A 23,639-nucleotide genomic window follows, 5' to 3' on the forward strand; every position below is an offset into this window, starting at 1 on the left:
ATCAAAACATATCATTTATAGTTAGTTGGAGAGCCATGTTGGTATCCAGAAGTTCATGAGTTCCTGCTGTGAAGGAGATGGGGAAGGGCCAAACGCTTTTTGCAGCTGACCTAATCAATGGTGTGATTAATGGAGCTAATTTTACCTGGACACTGCGGGTCATTACTTCCTATTTTACATCTCTTCCTTCCCAGGGTCTATATAGAGGCCAGTGTGGATAACGTGTTTGCCTCACTAATGAGAGTCATGCATAGACAGACAGGACAGCAGAGGGTTGAAGTCACGGACGACAAGTCATCTGGGACTGCAGCCCTGCACGCAGACATGCTATCTGCTGCAGCTGCTGAAAGCATCTCCAGGGCTTACATGGTGTGCTGACACGGCCCTGCATACCTGTCCTCTAACAGTATTTCATTTCTCTCGCTTGTGTCTGAAGAGCCGGATAAGCAGCGGTCCTGTCACACAATGGACAACTGTACGTTGTCGTTTAATTTGTTTCAGTGGCATTTTTGTGTCTTTTTAGTTAGAAAACCTGTCCACCATTCTGTGTTGCTGTTGCTGCCATGAAAAGCATTAATTGACTGTTCACCAGCAGGGGTTTCCAACCTAAGCAGTCAAAAGATTTTTGCTGAGTGAGGATTTTGCTCAAGTTAGAGATTAAAGTGCCACCATAGAATCACCTTTGCGCTTCAAAAACTGACTTGTAAAGGGAATTAAACCTTTATGCTGCTATTTAAGCTTGGTGCCTTGTGACAATTAAAATTGTTAGCTTCTAGTTTAGCCTGTAGTATTGGGTAAATAAATATGTTTTATGAATCGTCCTGCTTAGTATTACATTTTTCTGACTTTTTAGGTTGGCCTTTGCCAAATACGAAGCCTTTTCAAACAACAAAAAGACTAAAAGCACTTTGATGATGGGGGGGGGGGGTGTCAAATTCATCTTTCACAACCAAAATGGACATTTTGGAAAATTTCTCAGAGCACAGTGAAAGTAAAGCACCTTTAGTTGACCTAACCTACAAGCTTTCATATTAAGCTAACATTTTTTCAGGAAAATCACACTGAGTGGCAAACTTCTCTTTCAAAGGGAACATAGCCTCTCAAAGTTTCAAGCTATGCTAGCTAGGTTAGCAGTTTCTGCTCCTGAGCTAATGTTTGTTGCATTAGCTAAAAGCAAGTAGTACGAAAGGATAGACGTTTATATCACTTTATAATATGTTTCTGCTCTTTTGAATTTTTGTCTTTGTGAGCCTTTCAAAAATATGAAGCTGCTTAAGAAATTAAAAGGTGCGAAAAGACTGTTTGAAATTACAAGAAGGACGAATCCACTTTTCTTGAAGCCTTGCCAACTTGACATTTCGGAAACATCTGCAATTTCTTTCAAGTAAAGCAAGAACCGTGTGTTCGGTTTCAAGATGTGTTATTTGTGTGAGGTGTTTTGGTGTGAACTTGAGCTTTCTACTATAGAGAGATGCTATCAAGATGCCACATCTGTATTTAGCTCATTTAATCTATACATTCAGAACTTTGTTCTCTCAAAGTTATCCTAAGTAGGTCAATGGATGTCGCTTATTAAATGTTTGTAGCATCAGCTAAAGAAAACATAGCAAGAAATGAGTTCATATGGATTTATAAAGTTCTTTTCTATGTTTCTGCTTAAATATTACATGTTTCCACGAAGGTTTACTTTTGTAGCCCCTGGGAAATATGAAGTCCTACAAAGCAGCAAAAAGTGTGAAGGCACTTTGGCTAAGGAGGTCAGCAGAAGGTCAAATCCACTTTTCCTGACCCCTCAAGAACTTGACATTTTGGAAAATTTTATCCGACAGCAGCTGCAAGTAAAGCACCTTTAGTTGACCTTAGCCGTGAGCTCAGTTTCAGCAACTGGGTCTTTTTGCGATATTTTTCTGTGTGAATTTTAGTTGTGTGACTGCAGAGGCCACTTGAGACTACAGCCTGAATAACGCCTAAAGACAAGGAACCTCCAAGAGGTTTTCTCCAGACGCTCACTACAAAGTACGGACTTGTGACCCTCTATGCAGGAAAGGAGAATGCAATCTTTATTCTTTAAGGAGATGTAAGAGCGTGAGGATATAAGTAATCTGAGCTCTATGGCTCTATTAAGTATTGAACAATCATTTTGAGTCCCCTCAAGAGGAGGATGGTGCTTTATGGCTCCTCATTTAGCTACATCATATTTCAACGAGGCAGAGAGAAAAAAATCTGACCTTTTGCAACTGCTGGATATTAAATGTTAAAAGGAGTTTTATTTGAAGTGGGGGAAGTGTTTGCACCAAAGCAGTAGCCACCATTAAAACTGACCATGCTTTTGATAAGTGTTTCCAACTCCTATAAAATCAGTGAGTCTGTACTAGAATGCCTGAAGGGGTTTTATTCAGAAAACTCAAAAGAACAATTTCTGTTGAATCATTTTTGGATGTGCCTATTATTTGTTGTTCTTCTCAAGAACATAATTTTAATAATGTATGATTTGCGGAAAGTTACTCATTACATCCATAACATTTCATTACATAATCATCCATGTTTTGTTTTTGTTTTTTTGTTTTTTTTACCTTTTTATCCCCAAAACTGGTCCAAGGTATTTATTTGAAACTCAGTTATTGTCAGTAACAAGAATCATACCTGATCAATTACAAAGTAGACCTTTGCCCTATTGACACCTTTCATATGTTGGTTCATGCTCCAAAATAGCTTCTCTATTTTCTTTTTAGCTTATGCGTTCTCAAACTTTCAGCATTACTGTATAAAATAATTTGACTCCACTGGTTTGGCCGTTCACACTTCTGCTCCAGTTTTTGACACCTTTGGTGGGCCAAATATGTGCATAATCCATGTGTGGAAAATCTTTCATTATTTTAATCTTTAAGACCCTATTGTAATCATCCCTCTACTTAAAAATCTCCACCCCCATTCGAATTGCAAGCAACCAAAAACTCAACTATAAAACATATAAGAAAGCTATTTTAGGATTAGCCCTCATTTTAAAATCATCTTTCACTTTTGAGACTACTGAAGGTTCTTTAGGTGTTGCAGTGAAACTTTTATTTTTTTATGCAGCATTTTGCTATGGAGACTGACAAAAAATGGCAATTAAATAAAAGAAAGTACATATATAAATGGAAAACCACCATTAATCAACTCGGGATGAATTCAGTCAGGCAAACTACACGTATGTCTTAAAGAGACACAGACCTCTATAAGTTTTAATGTTCAGTCTTCTTTTATTGAGATGCATATGTATTATGTCATGCCCTCCGTAACAATAAAGCTGTAGTTTACGTAAACAAACAGCACAGGCAGCAGGAAAAAGTACAGTAAAGAATTATTGCTTTGCTTCATTTAGCTCTTTTCACTGCGAAACCAATTTCCCTTAGTGAGTCAGTCCATTAGCCCCATACCCCTGAAGTTAATGATGCAAATATGGTATCTAACGCAGCAGAGCAGGAGACAGCGGGAGGATCTATTTTTTAAAAAGACAACCAGAAAGAACATGGATGGGAGGCTAAACAAAATGTCACCAACTAGGAAGAAAATATTTTAATCCCGTTAAAACAACGTTTTAAATTCTTTCAACAAAAGCGTGACGTCTCTCATTTGACAGTCTGGCCCGGATATGTTTTCATACGCGTGTAGGAGTTATTCTAAGCAGAACTCTCCCAGACACAAAACATTTGGAACCAACAAGGAAAATTACAGAGACTGAGCAGCAGATTATTAAGACGGTCGGGTCGGGGCAGCCTGATGGAAAACTAACCAAGTCTAACATGGTGATTCCTTAGGCCTGGCGCTCTGCAGCAGAGAGCATTCATTGGTTCTGTCATTCATTGGCGCTGTGCTGGAATGTCTCCTACACCTTTAGAGGTTATGAAGACGGTCTGTTCTGTTGAATGAGAAGAGCTCTCTGCCCCTCAATGGGCAGGAGGGAGATCGCTAGATGACTTTCATCTGTCACGCTTCATATGGCAGCATTAACTTTTCTATTTCATTTTTTTTTTTTAAAGCAAAAAAAAAAAAAAAAAAAATCACAGCATGGTCCCACTGCTCTTTGAAGGAGTGTAAGAGAGAAGTTCTGAATGGGGTTGGGGGGGGGAATGTGGGAGAGCTCACATGAAAGCCTGGCACACGATCAAACAGTAAATACAGTACGGCAGAGAGAAAATACATGTTAAATCCCAGGTATGGACGGTTCAGATTCACAGACATGGGAAGAAAGGTTAAAAAAAAAAAAAAAAAAAAAACTCACTTTGATTCTCTCCAAACTTTGCCCTCGGTCTGTCAGGGTAAAACTAAAAGCTTGACTCTGAGCTTGCGAGGAATGACAGCGTGTCAGGATTATGAAAGCGTGGACACGGCCATGAGCGAGACGGCGATGCACGAGAGCATGTTTTCAGATGTGTTTATTGACTGATGGAGCGATACTTTTAAAGAACGACAGAAAGGCAGAAGAAGAGTGAAGAGACTCTGGGGTGGAAAATGTGGCATCAAAAGAACTGTGCGTTTCCCCAGAATTAACCCGATCAAACGGTTGGATTCAAGACACAAGGAACCGATCAGCTCAGCTGCTGTCTCCACCTGTCAGGGGCTCTGCTATCAAAAAGCCACGTTGTTATAGTGACAACCAGGTGCACGGCTGCTTTTACAAATCTCCAGTGATAGATTTTGTGCCTTGCAAGACTATTATTTCTCTTAAACCTTTCCAGATTTTATCTTGTCATTTTGTTTTTATTTCTTTTTTTTTCTTTTTTTTTACAACAATACAAATTTTCTGCACTTGCCACCATTTATTGGTCGGGAATAGGACCGAACTTTGACTAGGCCAGTCTAACACACTAACATGCTTTGATCAATAGAACTTTGTTGTAACTTTGTATGTTTTAAGGGTTGTTGTCCTGGTAGAAGATGAACCTCCACGGTCTCAAGTCTTTTGCAGGTTTTTTTTCCAAGATTACCATGTATTTAGCTCCTTTCATCTATCAATCAGCTCCCACAATATAATGTAAGCTTCAGTCTCAGGGCCAGAATAATATGGATTTATACTAAATAAGGCCTCAATAGAATTTCTATTGATAAACAGCTTTATACCTTTGAACAGAACTTTGTGAGAAAAACTTTGAACAATCCCCTCAGGAGCACTTGCATCAAATAGCTAAATGTGCTATCTACTGTAGTTATCAGTGCAGCCACATACTTGGAACAAACCTTCTTTTTTGAGAGGAAGTAGACTGGCCGTCTGATTGGTCAAAAACTGTAGACGTTGAGATACTAGAGTTGGTTTTGTCAAGTGGCAAGCTAAAAAAACGATGAGGCTAACAGACCTGATTAGAGTTTAGCTTAGTTGGGATATGTTTATGAGTTGACTTAAAATACAAATGCAAAATAACCAGGACAATTTTAAAGGTATAGAATAAATAATGAATGTGATGGCATGGTAGAAACTAGTACTGGTTTGTACGATCCATACCAATTAGGAAGCTATAGTGTAAGTTAATACATGGATGAAGTATAAATCAATTATATCCATATGACGCTTAAAGAAACAATAAGTAATAATGACACCTATTGGTTAAAATCGGAACAACACATACACAATGCCTTTCACGGAGACCTGCCATTAACCAACGATTCTGTGGCTGTGAAACTCCACTGAATTTTGACTTCCACAGGAAAGGTATATAATGTTGTATTCTGTTCTATTTCTGGTCCGCTTCTCTTACTGGCTTCCATGTTTCCAGGCTCCAGTGTTGGTAATGTGCAGCTCTTTTGCCAAGTTAAAATATCAAATGCTGTGCTCTGTTTTAGTAACTCTAGAAACCTTCATATGATTGGCTCAGGAACCAGGAAGTAAACACGCGCTACACTCTGAACTGTAGAAGTTCCGGACCGTACCTCTAGGTTTGATAGGAGAAAAGCTTGACTAAAACATTGTTGATGGAGAGGACAGATTGTTTATAGGGAATGTTACTTCCATCCCAGGTTACAAGTGAGAACAATTTAAGTTGATTTTACAGAAAATATCTTACTTATAGCTGCTTTAAGTGAAAAAATAAATGGAAAACATCATTACACAGAAGTTTTCACTGCCTTCAAATAAAAAAATATTCAAAATTATTTTGACTTTAAAGCATTTTATAGTCATGTTTTGTATTCTGACAATAACACAAAGGGTGTCATAAGATGTAAAAACTAACTCCATATTATAGCGCATGATCTCTTCGAGTTTCGGGGGGATCGTCCTATTTATTGGTTGTCCGACATGCCAATCATTTTGATGCGCACATGTAACACCAGTGTGCATAAACGTTCCTTGTTAGTTTCCTCTTGCTGGCTGCCCACTTCTAGTGTCTATGTATCCGGTTAGCTTTGGTTTCAGCTGTTCATTGTGGCTCTGCGGCTCTCACAATATACTTTGAAAATGGCTGAGAGTCACAAGAAGGAAACTCTCTGGCAAGTTAATGAGAAGAAGATTTCTCTATTTGGGAGATTCTTTCCCACAATCCCCCCTGAAGAGCAGGTAAGACGGTCTTGAACGTATACAGTTGTCCACTATTTCTTTAAAATAAAACTGAGACTTTGATGTTTTAAATATGGATGGAGATTCTTGGCATGTCTAGTCGAGTAATTATGAAGTGAAAATTGTTTACAAAATAATTGCTCAAACAGATCAGTATATCCATTATCAAATATGTAAAATATTGATGGCAAATATATTCAGTAACTTCAGTCTGAAAAATAAAGGAGTACTTGCATGGTGCTTCTGTTCCAGAGAATTGTGCTAATCTAACAAATCTATTCTTCAGTAGCTAGATAAGATGTCACTATATCCAATATACCTTTAAAAAGGCAATTGTCAACTACAAACAGCAGCGAAAAAAGTAGAGTTAGATAATGCAGCAAGATCATTTATGTAAATAAGAAACAACAAAGGTCTCAGTATGGATCCTTAAGGGTGGACCATCATGTATTATATTTTTATATTACAGAAAACAATTCCAAGAAGCTCTTGATTCGAAAGATAATTGCTGAGCCACTTATGAACATTTCCATAAAAACCATATCTATATAATTTAGAAAGCAAAATACTATGATTAACCATATGAAGGGCCTTTAAACGATCTAAAAACATCAGTACAGCAAATTGTTTTTATCTAGAGCTTAGTGGATTCTAGCAGTGAGTTTAAATAGTGCCAAGTGAGATGAATGCGTTCTCCAGAAACCATGAAGAATAGTGGATAACTGCAAGTGATTCTGGATTTTATTTACTTGTTTCTCTAAAATCTTTGAGAAGCTAGGTGGTACTGAAATAGGTTGATGGTTTAAAAAAGTCCCAGGATTGTGACAAGTAACTGGGCAGGCAGGACTCAAATGTCAACTTAGACAGTTTCCAAAATTCTGTGGTTTAATGACATCCCAAAGGTCAAGAGGACAGAGAATTCCAAAAAACACTGGGTTGAGGCAGAGCTGAAGCACAAAATAGGTCCAAAAGTCACTAAAGGCTAGAAGGCATGGGGAAAAAAAAGGACCTGGAACGCTTGCTGGAAGAAACCAAGACGAACTGGCATGGAAGGATGTGAACAGACTGATTAAACACACCGGAGGAGATGATTGAGAGCAGGTGTGTTCAGTCAGGATGGGGAGGTGCAGGAAGCAGCGGTGGGGCAAATCAAAGCTGCCACATCACAGGGATCAGCTGATTTAAGGCGTGGCACGACCGTAGCTAGCTTCAGGTCAGAGCGTTTTATGCTAGCTTCCATTGACGATGCAGAAATGAATGTTGAAGGTGTGATGGTGACACTCAAACCTTTTTTCAGTAAAGAGATATCACTTCCATCATGACCTGGAGCAGATGATCTCAAATCTGATATGACATCACTCACGTCCTTCGAATTTCCATCGGTAAAGGTTGAAGGTCATTTTGTTGGTTTTATCACACATAGCTAAGTGTAAGTAACTGATTTTAGAAGCCCCGACACCATTACTAGATTTCCCAAACTGGTCACCAAAAAACGTTTTTCTACGCTGCTCTAAGGAAATTAATATATATGTTTCTATGTGGTTTATAAATAGTCAACATTTAAGGAGAGGTGATATAAATGTACTCTCTGTAGGGTTTAGTTTTTGTTACAGAGGACTTTTTCAACCCAACAGAGAACCAAGCGTTGTCACATTTTCTGTGGTTACCAGAAGAATGAGAAACCAGAGGAAAACGTGATAAGAAAGCTGGATTAAAATAATTCATTAATAATTCATAAATGCTTTATAAGCTGAGTTTGAATTGCTTTCACTTTAAACCTCTCCAAATATTTCTGGAGTGAAGCGAGTATCCAACACAACAAGAGTTTGGTTCATTTTTTGAAGATTTTGAAACTTCATTTGGCTGTTTTCTGATCTATGTTATTATTCATTCTTATGACATCCTTTTTAGACTGACAATTTCCTATAGTTGGACATGTGCATTGCTGGTGACACGGCACATAAACAGACTCTAGACTAGATCCCATCCGAATTGCGTAATGATCACAGAAACAAACAGATCGAGTTTAGTTTGGAGCTGATAACCCGGGTCTCTCCTCAACCTGGTCCATTTTAGCAGAGCACCATAGAGACTCGGGTTAAATGAAAACGCATGACTTATGGTCCCGAGTTAATCATTCAGACTCTGAGCCAACGACAGCAGGAAGAAGAGGAGGAATGCTAACCAAAATAGAAGCGCTGAAAAAGAAAAAAAAAAGAGGGAGGGAGGGAGGGACAGAATTTAATGCCACTGGCAGAAGCAGCAGAGGTTGCTGGGAGCACAGGGTTTACCTCAGCCTTTGTTTACGAGGCTTAAACGGCAGCAAGAACTCACATCTCAGACAAAAAAAAACAACAACTTCATCAACATGCAGGAAACAATTTGTATATTTGAAACCTGACAAAAACACCCTCATTGGGATGCCAGTGAGATTTTTAGAACTTCTCATTTCTTCAACTGCAGAACACCCACTGAGCGCCGTTCTGCATTCAGACACACGAGCGCCGTGCTGCTCGGATCGTTGCCCAATCGCTGCATACGTTACGTGAAGAGTGAGGCCGGGACGAGCACCTACGACGAGGAAAAGCCTCCAGGAAAAGCAACGATTTAAACATGGCTGAGCACATAATACATGTTAAAGTAGAGGTCATTTTACCGCTGAACAATGCTGCGATGGGAACCAATCAAAGTGCAGCTCCATCTCTCTCACACACACCACAGTCTGTAAACTATAGCTTGACCTCACCCACTGTTGTCAGTAACTGGATGTCAAACGTGTCCCAGAAAAAAAAGCTAGAATAAACATTCTGCAGCTCCCGTTTCACATTCGGTCCTCAATAAATGCCAGAGCCACACCGCCGGGATCGTACATCTAAAATAAAACACAGTGCCACACAACAACAAGGGGACCGCTGAACTCTCAGAACCCACGCCAACACAATTCTCCCAACCAAACTCGGCTTTTTATTTTCCTTTTTCTGCGGCGGCTGAAGTTAATCTCTGGAGTTCAGCGGATACACGGCGGTTCGAGCCGGCAGCCTTTATTTACAGCTTGCCTGAGCTGAGGGAGGGCAGAGTTAAAACCGATCCTAGTCAGGTTTCGACTAAAACGAAGATTTAATTCCACATCCAAGTGAGCAAAGCTGTATATTCTGGATATTTGTGGTAATACAATGGTTGTCACTCACAATGCAACAATTTCTCTTCCAACAGGACAGATCTGGAAATGAGGTTGAAACTTGATCAAACATACACGTTTGAAGAGAAACTGATCTATTTTAGCCTTTTTCAGGTGTCTAAAAGTGAATGCTTGAACTAAAGTTCTCGGGGCTTCAGAGGTCAGCCACTGTGCTGGGAGTGGAGCCGCTGATTATTATGTAGCGATGGACTGTTTGATGGGAGGAAGTTTTCTAGGTTCGTTCTGATTTCCAGTTGTTGTGAAGCTCTGATCTGCTGATTAAAACTCTGGTCTAAGAACTGTCACTGACCACAAATAAATACTTAATTAGTTCATTTTCTGGTCAAATTACAAGTAAAAATGGATGGCTTACAGAAGTTTCTCTCGTGAAATCCCAAGACATAGAGGTCAGGGATACCAAACATCCAAAGTTATTTGTAGAAACAAATTCCAGCTGAAAAGCGAGTTACTGTATCTCTCTAATTTATTTCCAATATAAAGATCTTTAACCTAAATGCCTAACACTCAAACAGGATTTATACAAGTACCAGTAGGATAAATTTAAGGCTTTTCAAAGACTTTTTAAAAATCAGTGTGATCTAAGTTTAGTACCTACATGAATTATGAAGCTAACATGCAATAATATTGATACTTTCAGTAAGTTAATAATTAGCAGACTAAAGTTACTATGGTTGGGCGGTAGCATGGGACTCTAGCGCTTTTATACCAAGGTTACATATATGTGAACGCATTCTGAAGATGGCTTCTGAAAAGCTGAATAGCAGAGGGAGGCCAGAGGCCGCTGATGCCTGCTGAAAGAATGTGTCTAAACAATTTACATACGCCACTTTTCTTTTTGCTCTACACCCTCTTTCAAAGTAGAACTAAATTGGAAGTCAAGTTTAGCCAAAAATTCTTAATCAGATTGGTCTGGACTTTGACTAGGACGTTATGACTCATAAACATGCTTTGATCCAAACAGTTCCATCATAGCTCTGTCTGCTTCTGTCGTCCAGTGGAAAAGTGAACCTCAGATTTCCTTCCAGAACTGCTTTTCTGATTAATGCGATTCTTGTCGGGCTCTTCGGTTTATGTGGAAGACCTTGTTCTGTCTTCTGAAGTTATTCTGCATCACTAGAACTTATTTAAGGGTATACTGTAGGGTGTTAAATAGAAATGGGACCAAGAATGTTTCAGATTTATATTTGTAAAGAATAAAAACCATGTAGATCCTTATTTCAGCTCATAACTACTGTTAAATATATTTGCTCAATATGTAGATTGTTTCTTATGCTTTGACAGGTGCTGCTGAGACTTTACGGGAATGGGAGCGCTGCGGACATATCTAATATGTCGATGATTACCTCTGTTTTTACTGTTTGAATACCGTACAGATAAAACAAACAGCTTTTTTTTATTAATCCCCCAATGAGGATTTGTGATCAGGCTACTAGAAAAATGCACTTCATTATCACATGATCTCAGCTTAAAAGAAAATCGGATTTCTGAGCCTAAGATCTCCCAGTGACGGGTCAAGGTGCCCAAGCCGGAAATTGGCCCGATTCCAGTCACCTGCTGAGCGAAAGAGGTTTCCGACCATTAAGTCAAAATAATTGTCACCTTGTTAAATAAACTGAACCACAAACCCATTTTACACAGAAGTCAAAAGAAGAGCAAAGAGGTTGGAGGCAGCTTTTCATCGTATATTGATCAGTTTATTCATTCAGTCAGGACATGGTTTCCTTTTTTTTTTTATTTGTCCCACAGTCTTACACAAAGAAACCATTGTGAGACATCCAATTGGACCAGAGAAAAAAAAAAAAAAAGAAGAAGAAAGAAAACCAGAACGTGAGCATGAAAACGGACACACATTCAAAAGAACGCTCGCAATGACAGCGAGGGCGCTGCTCGCTCGCTCGCAGACTGCTGAGGCCAATTTGACTCCCCGATCATCTGATTTCCTGAATAAATCCCAAAAGGTACCTCTTGAATATTTTTATTTATTTTTTTCACTTTTTGTACCTAGAAAAGGGGACGGTATGGGAGCTGGGACACACTGAAAAGGTACAAAAATAACAGCATTTTCAAGAGAAAAGTTCCTTCAAAGAGGGGTTCTGAAGCCGCGTAGAGCAGAACCGGTTGTTTGTACAGTAAATGCTTGCATGCATGTTGACACAGGCACTGATCTTGACTCGTCTCGCTTTGTGGGTCCTATGCTGCAAGACAAAAAGCATTCTTGGAACTCTGAGCTCTCTCAAACAAGGCAGTCAACTTTAAAAAAAAAAACAAATCTGTTCACAGATGACCTCACACAACAACCGTTTAAAAAGAAACACTTGATCAAACTGAAGGGAATGGGCAAAAAGACAAATTCAGTGAGACCCGGGCTGCCGTCAGCCTGCTATTGTCCTATGGAAGAAATAATAAAAAAAATTTAACAGTAACAAATATCTTAACACAGAAATAGTGGCTTTACTCCAGAACCTTCCAACAATACAATACATTACTCGCAATACAGGCCGAACCTACTGTATATAGTGTCCAGAATGGCTCAGCAAACCAGTGCTGATTATTCTGCGTAGTGTAATAAAATCCAGAAAATACCAATCACGAGAAGCACTTATTTCAGCTTCTTTACAAACAAACAAAAACAAAAAAGCAATATACAAATAAAACAAGAGCAAGACGAGAAAAAGATAAAAACCAAGGAACAGTAAGACCAAGCACAAGTCGTTTGCTCTAAATTTAAGGCGAGTTAAAAAATATTGCAGAATCATTTGGCCCCTGTGTCTCAAACAGACTGCCACAACAGTCAGAGCTCCCCGACTCTTCATCGCTGCAAGGATCCAGAGAAGGGAAGGAATCAAACGAAAATGAGAACAACCACGAAATAATAAAAAAAAAAACAAATCTGATCCTCTTTGGAAAGAAAGGAACTTCTTTTGGTTTCGTTTGGTCTCAGGAGTTTCTTAAAGGGACGGCTGAGGACTTCCATTCTCAGATCAAATCTATTTCCTCAAAACTTCAAATTAAAGAACTAAAATAAAGGAAGGCGTTTGATGTTTGGTAACAAGGTGATAAGGTTCTTGATGGGGGGGGGGGGATTTGGGAGGACCATCAAGATAATAGAAAATTGCTGTTTTCCCAACAACCTGATATGAGAGACGACAATACAGTGTCCTGTGGGAAGAGTGTGTGCCCACCCCCCACCCACCAAAAAAAAAGTCCCCCCTCTGACTGAAAGCAGATAGGGCAGAAAAATAAAAAAAGAACGGGACAGGAAGTCAAGTTTCAGAGATACAAAGTGATGCTGACCCTCTTGCTTTTTCTTGTTCTCTTTTTTTTTTCTGTTCTGTTTTGTTTTTTTTCTTCGTCTGGGGCCAGAGGTCCGTTCTGGTCCTCCCGCCCCCGTGTTGTTAAAAAGGCCGGGGGCTGACAAAGTCACGGTCAGGTTCTGGGATCTCCTGAATCACGGTCAGTCAGAGCGTCTGGCTGCTTCTGCAGGTCTGAACAAAAGAATCAGACCACCAGAGAGAAGGAGGCATGGCTGTGGTTTTTAATAAAGCGCTCCACAGTCAGCTGTCCTCCTCCCGTAAAAGTGACGGCTGTTGTCCTGTTTTTTTTTTTTTTCTTCTTCTTCTTCTGCCAGCGTCCCAGCTCGTCCCGCTCCCTTTTAGTCTCTTAGCGGCTCAGACCCATTCCTGCATGGAGCGTTTGCAGTACAGTATGTGGCGCGGCGTGCCCTTCCTTTTGAACTGCACCACAGTGTAGATCAGCACCAGCAGGCACAGCGCGAGCACGCACGGGATGACGATGGCTACGGCCTTCACCGTGCTGGCCTCGTTGTCCAGCTCGATCACCACGTCCGAGTTGCCGTCTTCGGCCGGCGGGCGCCTGGGGTCCCTGGGCATCCGGTCGCAGCCCATGAAGTCCTTGACGAACGAGCGTGGGTATCCCGGCTCCACTCGTAGCAACTGGTTGTTGAACTTCCAGTACTCCTTTCCTTTGTAGAAGTAAGTAAACCCTGGAGGGGAAGGGAAACAGAAAGCCATGAGTGCTGAGTGACCAAGCAGTGGATCATTCTAGTAAACTTCTCAACAGACAGACAACATGAGTGAAACTACACACTTTAGAATACTGTATCTCAAACCCAAGAAAACCCACACAGAGATGCAGTGAGAAATCAGCCCCTAATTGGGGTCAAGGACTCAAATCAAAGGCCTGTCTGAAATAAAAAATCTGACTGTTTTTCCGATCTGGGAATACATCATACGCTTACAAGTGCTTGCAGGTAGTTCAAACAAAAACACTTATCAGTGTGGAAGTTATTACAGTGGGATGAAGTTTAAAGAATTAAGACGCGAGTAGCAATTAAAAGGGAAACTATGTTTTCGTACTTGCAGGTAATTCAGGCTGCGACAGGATGAGAGAGCGAGACTTGGAAGGATGGACAGAGTGTAGCAAGTTGCTCTTTGTCACTCATTTGAGCTTTAAACCTCCAGCTGTCAAGGAATATGCTTTAGGAAAATGGGAAATGTTGGCAGCCTTTGTGGAAATCTGTGAGGATCTATAGTGTCTAGGGAATTCACACGGAAATTGCACCAATATTTAATCGTTAACTGCTCACTCACACAGCAGAGTGATGCTATCCCTACTAGCAATATTAATAATCAATGACCGTCAAGAGCTGGGAGACTGGATAGAGGTATAGAAAATTGTTAAAGAGTGGCACGGTGGTGGGCACAGGGGTAGTGTGCGCGTCCCACGTTTGTGACGTTGTCTTTGAGCACCCAGGTTCGAGTCCTGGCCCGTGGATTTTTGCCGCAAGCTTCCTCCTCTTCCTCAACCTCATTTCCTGTCAACTTACTGTCAAATAAAGGCCATTAGTGCCACAAAAAAGAAAAAAAAACTCTAAAAGAGAAATCAGAATCAGGTTTACTAAAACCTGCATTCTAAAATTGGCCACCTAAATCTGATAAGTGGATCTCCAGTCTTTACTTTTAGGGGGAAAAACAGAGTTTACTGAATTTCAAATGAAGGTAACTTCTTAAATTGACAAAATAAATATATATATATAACAGTTTCCAACAGATTGTGTACGGCTCTACCTTTGATCTCTCTTTAATCTTCCATCTCCCCTGCTCTGCTAAGGACTCTTTACTGTCCCTCAGGCTTAATTATTTTAGTCATAAACACTAATGCATAGTCAAACAGGAGCCAGAACCCCCGGAAAGAATCACACAAGTACATGTCACCTTTTGCTATTAAAAAAGAAGAAGCAATCATCAAGTTTTGGAAATTTCTGCTGTAGTTTGTGCAGTTGCATACCATATTGATAAAAGAGTGTGCGTTTTGGGCTGACACTAAACCTTCCTTCATTTACTGAAACACTTTTTTATTAAACTGAGCCCAAAAGCATGGCTGAAACCCTAAGTTCTCCTCATTCTCTCTGGCCTCCTTTACACTTTGTGCCTGGCCATTTATAATTCATGCACACATTTTCTAGGGGAAGATGAGGGGAGAAATGGCCTAAATTTCAAGCAGGGGAGGGCTTGGGCCTATTTAATCACTTGTTAGATGCTGATGTTCCTGGTGAAGGAGTGAAGCAGAATGGGGTGAGATTTTAAACATTCATCTTGGAGCGAGACAAAATGATCATACGGTGCAAAGAAGAGGAAAAGCTGGAGCTATAACATCGGACATATTTTATTTAACTGGTTCGAGTCCTGGCCCGTAGATTTACTGTCAAGGCTAAACATTCAAGGCTAAACATGCTAACACTGCAATAGCAGCCAATGAACTGCCAGTACTTCCTGATTGGAACTGCGGCTCCAAGCTTTTTGTTTCATGAGGCAAATTTGTAAGACATAAATCAACTTCTGACACTTAATGTTTGCCACACAGGGCAGACATACAGTATATTTTTCACTGAACCAAACATGTACAGAACGACAGGCAAGTAAACAATTAGCCTAGCGTAAAGAGCGGAATCAAGAAGAGAGCTAGCCGGGCTTAGTTGGATGATTTCATTAAAACAACACAAATCTGTGAACAAAGTGCTGTCCAGTTATTGCAAGAATTACAACATTACTAAGAATCCTGAATATGGAGGTGAGTGATTTAAGTTTGACACCCTGTATCTGTGTTTGACACTTTTATTTTGACGTAAGACAGGAAGGTGAGTTGACTGAATTTACTAATACAGACTTGTCATTGGTCTACCTGGCAGCCATCGATTATAAAAGCAGTGAAAATAATTTTTGTGGGAGCAATTTTGGATACTCTAAAGCACTGACAAAAATTAAAGACTAAAGCACTCTTGGAATACCTCAACAAGCAAACCATTCGCCGCTAATAACGCTAAAGTTAGCATCTGCAAAGGCTAGTTTAGTTTTTTCATTAGTCTGAACTGAATTTGGTCTCTAAAGTCTAAAATATTTAGACTGGTTAAATCCAAACTAAATCCTTTTACAGTGTACAGTGGTTGTTTAAAACATCTTAAAATCTTATGTATAAGCGAGTTGCAAATATTTTGGAAGCACGCTGAACATATCATGACTGGTTAAACATTTGTTGCTAAAAACTAGCAAAACTGCTTCCTATTGTTGATAAATGTAATGCTTATTTCACAGGTTTTTTAATGGGTCTGAAACTGGTTCCTAAACCTGATAATTCTACACTGAACAGTCGGTCTTTAAAACCTTTATGAAACCATTATGTTATTTGTGAAATCCTACTTACTGAGAATTCCAATGCTTTATCATTAGGACCACCTTATAAAATCTGCAATGCAAACACACATTCCCTACCAGAAATTCTAGTTTTTACATGTGTAAAACCTTTACTTTATCTGTGGAAGCAAAAAAGGTAGATTCCAAGATTTTCCCAAAAATATTCCTAAAATGTTGTCACTCTCCCATGGAGTCTAGTATTACATATTATTCCTGGATGTATTGTTAAACTCCTATAAATAGATGTATTTTTTTGTCCAAGTCCAGTCCTCTGGAGGTACTTTCCTGCAACCTGCAGACGCGTCCCTTCTTTAATACACCTGAATCAAGTAAATGACTTGTTCTTATGTGAATAACGTGCTGATGAGTGAATTCAACCACTTCATTTTAGGGGTTTTAGACAAGGGATGCATGTAAAAGCTGCGGGATAGTACCTATAGAGGACTGGACCTAAGAACCTCTGCACTAGTGTCATCTCACATGGATGCAGATCGGTATTCATACAAGATGAAATCTGGTTAAAACGACTGTGTTATACAGCTAGGTCAACAATGCCCTCTAGCCCTAAAAGCCTGCTGCCTCACTCATGTTATCACTGGCTCCAGGATAGACATTATGCATATCTGGGTCAACGCTGTGAACGTGATACTTGACACACGGCATCCGCTATCAGCCAGACGGGCTAATAAATGTATGCCGACACAAAGACAAGGGAAAGCGCACACACGTATGAGCCTGCTGGATACGAATCCATCCTTCACGCTCCGATAGATACCTGCTCCATGACCTCGCTAGGACACACACCCGGCCACAGATCTGGCGGCAGATCCTCAGCGCAGATGGGCTAAGCTTTCAACACCACCTGCTCTCCCTTTTAGACTGTGTTGCTGCCAGCGCCATACACCAAACCCACCTGGCGTAACGTCCGAAGGCAAAAAGCTTTTCCCCTTTCCCTAACATTATTTTACTGGCCAATAGGTGATCTTTGTGAGAGTTAAACATTCCACCTTCCCTCCGCTGAAGAGGGCCAGCTGGCTTGAACCAGTGCTCAGTGGGGATCTTTTCCTTTTTACTTTCCACAGATCTGCTCCAACTGGGTCTTACTGCAGTATGGGCTGATTATGAAACAATTTCCTTTCGACACCGTCAACAAACAAAAGCAGGCTTTTTTTGCGGATAAGCTTACGTTAAACTGTTTGCAATGTGCAAACACTGTCTATCTCTATTGATGTTACATGGAAGTAAGCCACCAGCTAAAAATCTGCAGATAACTGGGGCAAATTTCAATCAATCCTAGCCTGGTTTAGCTCCCACACAGCATGTGCCAGTGATCAGCTATAATCAATGCCGCCTGGCACATGACCGGTGTTGCTATTGCCACAGAGCAGCATTGGGAAGGACAGATCATACCATGGGCTTTGTCAACGAAGGCCCCCTGTGGTGAAGCGGGGACCCCCTTCCACACTGAGATGGACTTTGGATAGCCAGGGTCCATGGTTCTCTTCTCCTCGTTGTAGCGCCAGTACCTTAACAGAAACAAATGATGAGCCACAGGAGGACAAAGCAGAAGCTGGCAAATATACAGTTTAAACTGACAACAGATGGTATAATATGGTCCAAACACATTTGGGTTACGGGGTTATTCCATCTTAGTGCATTTCACACCCAGCTTTTAATGTTTTGGATCTTTACAGACACATCTCTAAGAAATCTTTTTTTGTATCTCTGCTCGCTCCAATGATCCTCACCTGTCTCCTTTAAAGAAATAGGTCTTGGCCACATCCTCCCACCACACTGCAGTCTCGATGCTCTGGGAAGGCATGCCGTGGCTGAACTGGGTGATGTCCCTTGGGTAGTCAGGCTCCAACTTTGTGTCCTTATATACCCAGAACTGCTTTCCTGTGTATCGGGAACAAACAGAAAGCATGTATAACTAAGACAAGGCAGACAGGCAACAGCAGGGACCTCCGTACAGCAACAGAACATTGTCCAGGAACAGAGAAAGCTTCGCAGCAGACATTAAGAAATAACCTGCTGTGTTATGTTACACTTTTGGATCTGGATATTTCCCTGATTTGAAACAGGAAAAGAATATGGGGAAACGTTTGTCTTTGCCTGTGTTTGAGCTACTCTGGATTAGCCATAGGCTGGTATGAGATTATCTGAGTATGTGAACCCTGAGCAAAATAGGGAGATTTTGCACCGTGATTGCTGGGGGTTTTCGTGGGGCTCTCCTCTGCTCTTCTCTGGGATGGGGGAGGCAGCTATCCATGTGTTGGTCCTTTTCGGGCTCCTGTGCTCTGGGGGCCCTTTCGGATGTCTGGGGTTCTGGTTCCCCTGGTGTCTCCCTCTCTGGGGGGGCGAGTCTTTGGCTTCCCACAACCACTATTGAGCATTTTTCTTGTGGATAAACCTTACATACACAGACTCACTCTCACAAACACTTACAGATGCTTGGATCCAGGTGCTTACAGATTTACTAATAAACAGATGAACCCTGTATTTAGCTTTGGCTGTCACTATATACATCTTGTATTTAAATAATACTGGGTATTTTTCAGTGATGTTATCAAAGCGTTGGTTGTTTGTACCTGTGATACTTCTTTGGTTGGCTTTGCTGATTTTTTTTATATCTCTTTCTGCAGGTGTAGAAGCAGACTCCGAGAACGTTATCTAGCATTCACTTTTTCTTCGACTCTATTTTTCTCACCTTTATCCCTTTTAACATTTTGCCTCATCTTTCTCTCTTCCTTTCTTTCTCTTCTTTCCTATTTTGGTATCCATTGAACTTGCGATAATCCCAAAATAATATCCAATAAAGTTTTTTGTATCAAGCAGAGCACTTTAGCAAAAGCAGTAATGCTCCAATTGTGTAAGTCCTGTGTCCTGTCTACATTGGCAGACAGGACACGTAAAAAAAAAAGAAAAAAAAAGAATATAACATGTCATTATTACAGCACTATTTAATATGTCCTATATGATGTATACATTTTCTTTTTTTACAAAGACTGATGCAAGCTGTTTTTTCACGACTGGAAATATCTTCATACAAGTTAATCTTTAATGCAAGGAAAGCGGGTAATGGCTCTTTCGACCCATGCTAACTGTGGAACCTCTTCAGCACTTGCAAACTGAACTAGTCACAACTCTGAGGTAAAAGAGAAAATATCAGTGACACTGAAGGAAAAACCGACGACATAACAGAGACATAAAAGCCTCTTTCTGAGAGTTTTCAACCTCATGGGCCCGACCAAACATCTCCATACTTTTTACAACCAAAATAGCTGCAAGTGTTTGACTGGCTTCTGTTTCCCTATTGTCCATGTCTCTGCCCTGCTTCCTGTGAAGTAATTGGGTTAAACAGCACATTTCTGACACAGTGTGACCCCAGGAAATGCATTTCTATATCACTGGAGGAGTCGAAGGGTGGGCCAGGAAGAGGTGCTAGTGGGGGAGGTGAATGTTACCAGAGAAAAAGAAAATTCGAAGGCAGAATGACGAAGACAAAGCACATTCCTGTCCGCACTGGGAGGATAAATATGATAATATTGAACATTTCTATGTCTTTATTAGTCTTTCTCCTAGCAGCTTTGTTTTATCTCAGGTCAAGAAAAGAGCCAAAAGGAATGTTTCTGTTTCCTTTCTCCACACTGTATCACTTTAACCTGCTTCTTGAGGAGTGATTAGGTTGAGGTGCACATTTTGACAGCTGCTCAGTTGTTTATGTACCAATCTAAGCAAGGTCTTGTATTTGGCTTTTACAGTTTGACTAATATTTTAAGGCATAACGTGTTTGCCAAAGAAAACACACAATCATACATTCAAAAGTAAAATATGAGAGTGCTAACGGAGGATATTGCATCTTTATTCCTCCCTGGTCTCTAAATAAACACCTGCGAGGCTGCAAGACCAACCTAAACTCTTGCAAGCTCAGCATTAAGATGCCCTGAGCACCTTTCATTAACAAACACAGGAAATGAGTGGAAAAATTCAGGCATAATCCTGGCCTTATTCGTGGTTTTTCTCTGTCATTATAAAGTCCAGAGAAATGCAGATTTAACCTGAACAACTAAATCTGCTCTAATAGAGCCTTCATGGAAAGGAGGAAGGAACTGTAGCACAGGGTGTTGGTTGAATATTAACAGGGAAGGATAGACTGTTATTGGAAAGGAAATTCCTGTCGTTTCATGTTTTTCTCACTAAGTTCTCCACTCATTGTGGGTCACGCTTCCTCTGACATTAATAAACCACACCCTGAGATTAATCGAGTCTCTAACCCCCAAAAGGCAGTGAGTTCAAACTGATTCAAAGCCCCCCCCCCCAAAAAAAAACATTCTGGATTCTCTTTCTCTCTCAATCATTGTTAAGAAAAAAATGCTTTTCTTCTTATATTAGATATTTTCAAAAATGGGAGCCGCCCTGAATGAGCCTCCACATTAAAGTTAAGATTCATCTTCAGAGCTGTGAGGGTTGCTTCGATGTTGTGTTGGCTCAGGCCTATAATGTCTCCCCTGTTTGACCTTAGTATCGTATGGGGCGTGCCGTATGTAATAAAGATATCCTAACAAAGTTATTAACGCCCCTTGACCTGTTCCATGTTTTAAATTACAACCACAAACATCTTTGGGATTGTAAGAAAAACATACTAAAACATCTAACCATCCATCATCTAAACCAGATTATCCTTGCAGAGTCACTGTGGGGATGTTTTTGTTGAGCACTAGTCAGAGTTGATAGCAAGGTGGATGGAGCTGAATAAAGTGTCCATCAAATAAAATCCAAACATTCAGGGTGCTTGGATATGTGGGCATTTGTAACCTTGTGTTAATATTTATTTACTATGTAAATATATAGTTGAGTAATTCTTTTATACTCAAATATAATGCACAGGGGTTTTCCATATACTCTAGCGTATACCACACAAGATCTAAACATGCTAGGCCTGTCATTCTTCAGGTTAATGTCAAACTTGCTTCTAAGATTTTTTAAAAAGCAGCCGCCACAACCTTTGATCTCTGCTACGCGTCTTTTCTCTTTGCTTTTTAAAACTAGAGCTACCCACCTAGCCCTCAGATGTGTTTATCTCACCTACTGTTTGCTACCAACACTAGCATATCAAGTCAATTAGCTTACAATCATCTCAAGGGACGAGCTTTTATTTCCTGGAGCTAACAACATGTTTGATTGACGTTTAGTCCCTAATATTTAGATTTTTATTCTACAGTAAGAAAACATGGCTCTGTCTTATCACGTTATTTTTCTTTTCCGGTGCTAACACACAACCGATGGCATAGTGTTGAGTAATACCCGCTAAGCTAACAGAAAACACGTTTATTTTAAAGGTAAAGTGCGAGAGGCCACAAGTTCCTGGGTTCAAATCCCACAGACTGCCACTCTGGGCACCTGAGCAAGACCCCAGAATCCTCCCCAGGCACCTCACAGTGGCAGGCCCCTGCTGCCTAAGTTATGGGTTAAATGCAAAAGTCAAATATCAGTGGAATGTATGTTGCAATGAAAAATTGTTTATTATTATTATCATTATTTATGGTCACAACATGTGGTTTTGCCATAATTAATGCCAATTCTTTGTGACAAATGTGCTACATGTCTGCACAGTTGGTAGCACTGTTGCCTTGCAGGTTTGATCCCAGGCCTGGAGTCTTTCTGCATGGAGTATACATGTTATCCCTGTGCATGCGTTTGTTGCTTCCTCACACAATCCAAAAAAATATGGCTGTTAGGTTAAATGATCTCTCCAAACTGCTCTTAGGCGTAAGTGTGTACATGCTTGTTTTTCCCTGTGATGGACTGGTGACCTGTCCACGGTGTACCCCGCGTGTCGCCCAATAACAGCTGGAGATAGCCCCCTCAGGGGGAATCAACGATGGATGGACAAGCCAAGCACTTATGAAGTGGAGTAAATAAGTTGTATAGTGTTCTGCTATTTCACTGTGGGGAATTATCATGGAATTGACCCGACACCTTGGATTAGACAGTGATCAAACTGTGTGCTACAAATGCAAGGAGCAATATCTATGCATAGATGTGCCTCTTCCTACAGCTCTGAATCGCAAGGCGAGATGTGAAAATGTCAAAGAACAAAAGCCCAGTTCTACTGGATCACATAATCTTCCGCAGTATAACATCAAGCGCCTCAGAAAAAACACAAACAGGGAAACAATGACTAAACAACTAGCAGAGCACTTCCCCGTAGCAATAGACAACACATGAAGCTTCTAGGTGTTAACATTTTGACTGCCTTTGTTGGACAAACATAATCAGTGCCAGAGCCATGACCGACCTCAGTGAAATCTAGACTTCAGTGTCTCCATCTGTGCTTTCTTAGCTTTTGGGAGAATTTGGGAGACTTGTCAGAGGATACGTGAAGTGTCTGGTTAGTATGGGACAGACAGTACAGCACAGCATTTCACTTTCAGACAAACCTTCTTCCTGCCGTGTTTTTCTTTTCTGGATTCTTCCAAATGTGGACAGGCAGAATAAGACCTTCGGGCAAGTCTGTTGTGTGAGTTTAAATGAGAAATGGTATTCTGTTAATATGGATTTTCTAAATCCACCCAGCCTGGGTTGTAAGCAGAGTGAAGGAAAAGGCAGTGCAATCCAAGTTGCAGGCCTCGTGGCACACACAGGAGCAGTAGTCTGCATTTCCAGGAATTGTTTGGGGTTGAAAATAGAAATGGCTTTGAGAGAGGATTTGTCGTTTTTATCCCAGCACACTTTCACGGCTTGCCTGCATCTCCTTGCATCATATACCACCCTTCTTTTTTTCCCCCTCCCTCTCTTTCACTGTATCTGTCTTCCTCTCTTCTTCTCCTCTGAAGTGTGTGTGCAAACGCACAGACCTCCAAGTTTGTTTGACGTTTCTTTCAAGTGTTTTCTTGGCTCTTGACATAATTGGCTTCAAAGCTATTTTGCTGCTTGGTCTACATTTGAATATGTTAAAATAAAATACATAAAAAATAAAGAAATCACACAAGCGCAACAAAAAAAAAAAAAAAACTCAAATCATGCATCATTAAAACATAGCTTGTGGAAAAACTTCTTGAAATCAACAGTGATTTCCTAAAGCAATCCATACGAGGGATGTTTAGCTGCAGTTGATGATTTATACTGAATATATAGTGCCGTAAGCAACACCAGAGCATATGTATTATTTAAAATCAGATCTGTCGGATTATAT

The 23,639-nt window shown here is 40.5% G+C and overlaps 1 protein-coding gene across 2 annotated transcripts in view; it reads right to left on the bottom strand.

Moving 5' to 3' along the window:
• Positions 1–11,403: 11,403 nt before the first annotated feature.
• LOC105935326 (matrix metalloproteinase-16) overlaps positions 11,404–23,639 on the bottom strand; it is a 93,172-nt gene continuing 80,936 nt past the window's right edge. For both annotated transcript variants that reach the window (XM_012875680.3, XM_012875679.3), the window contains 3 exons: positions 18,190–18,340; positions 17,852–17,967; positions 11,404–13,734 (listed from right to left, as the gene is read on the bottom strand). In XM_012875680.3, coding sequence (XP_012731134.2) covers positions 13,400–13,734; positions 17,852–17,967; positions 18,190–18,340 — 602 coding nt within the window. In that variant the 3' untranslated portion in view covers positions 11,404–13,399. The remainder of the gene's footprint in view (positions 13,735–17,851; positions 17,968–18,189; positions 18,341–23,639) is intronic.

Source organism: Fundulus heteroclitus, chromosome 21 (genome assembly GCF_011125445.2).
Source record: "Fundulus heteroclitus isolate FHET01 chromosome 21, MU-UCD_Fhet_4.1, whole genome shotgun sequence".
NCBI lineage: Eukaryota > Metazoa > Chordata > Actinopteri > Cyprinodontiformes > Fundulidae > Fundulus > Fundulus heteroclitus.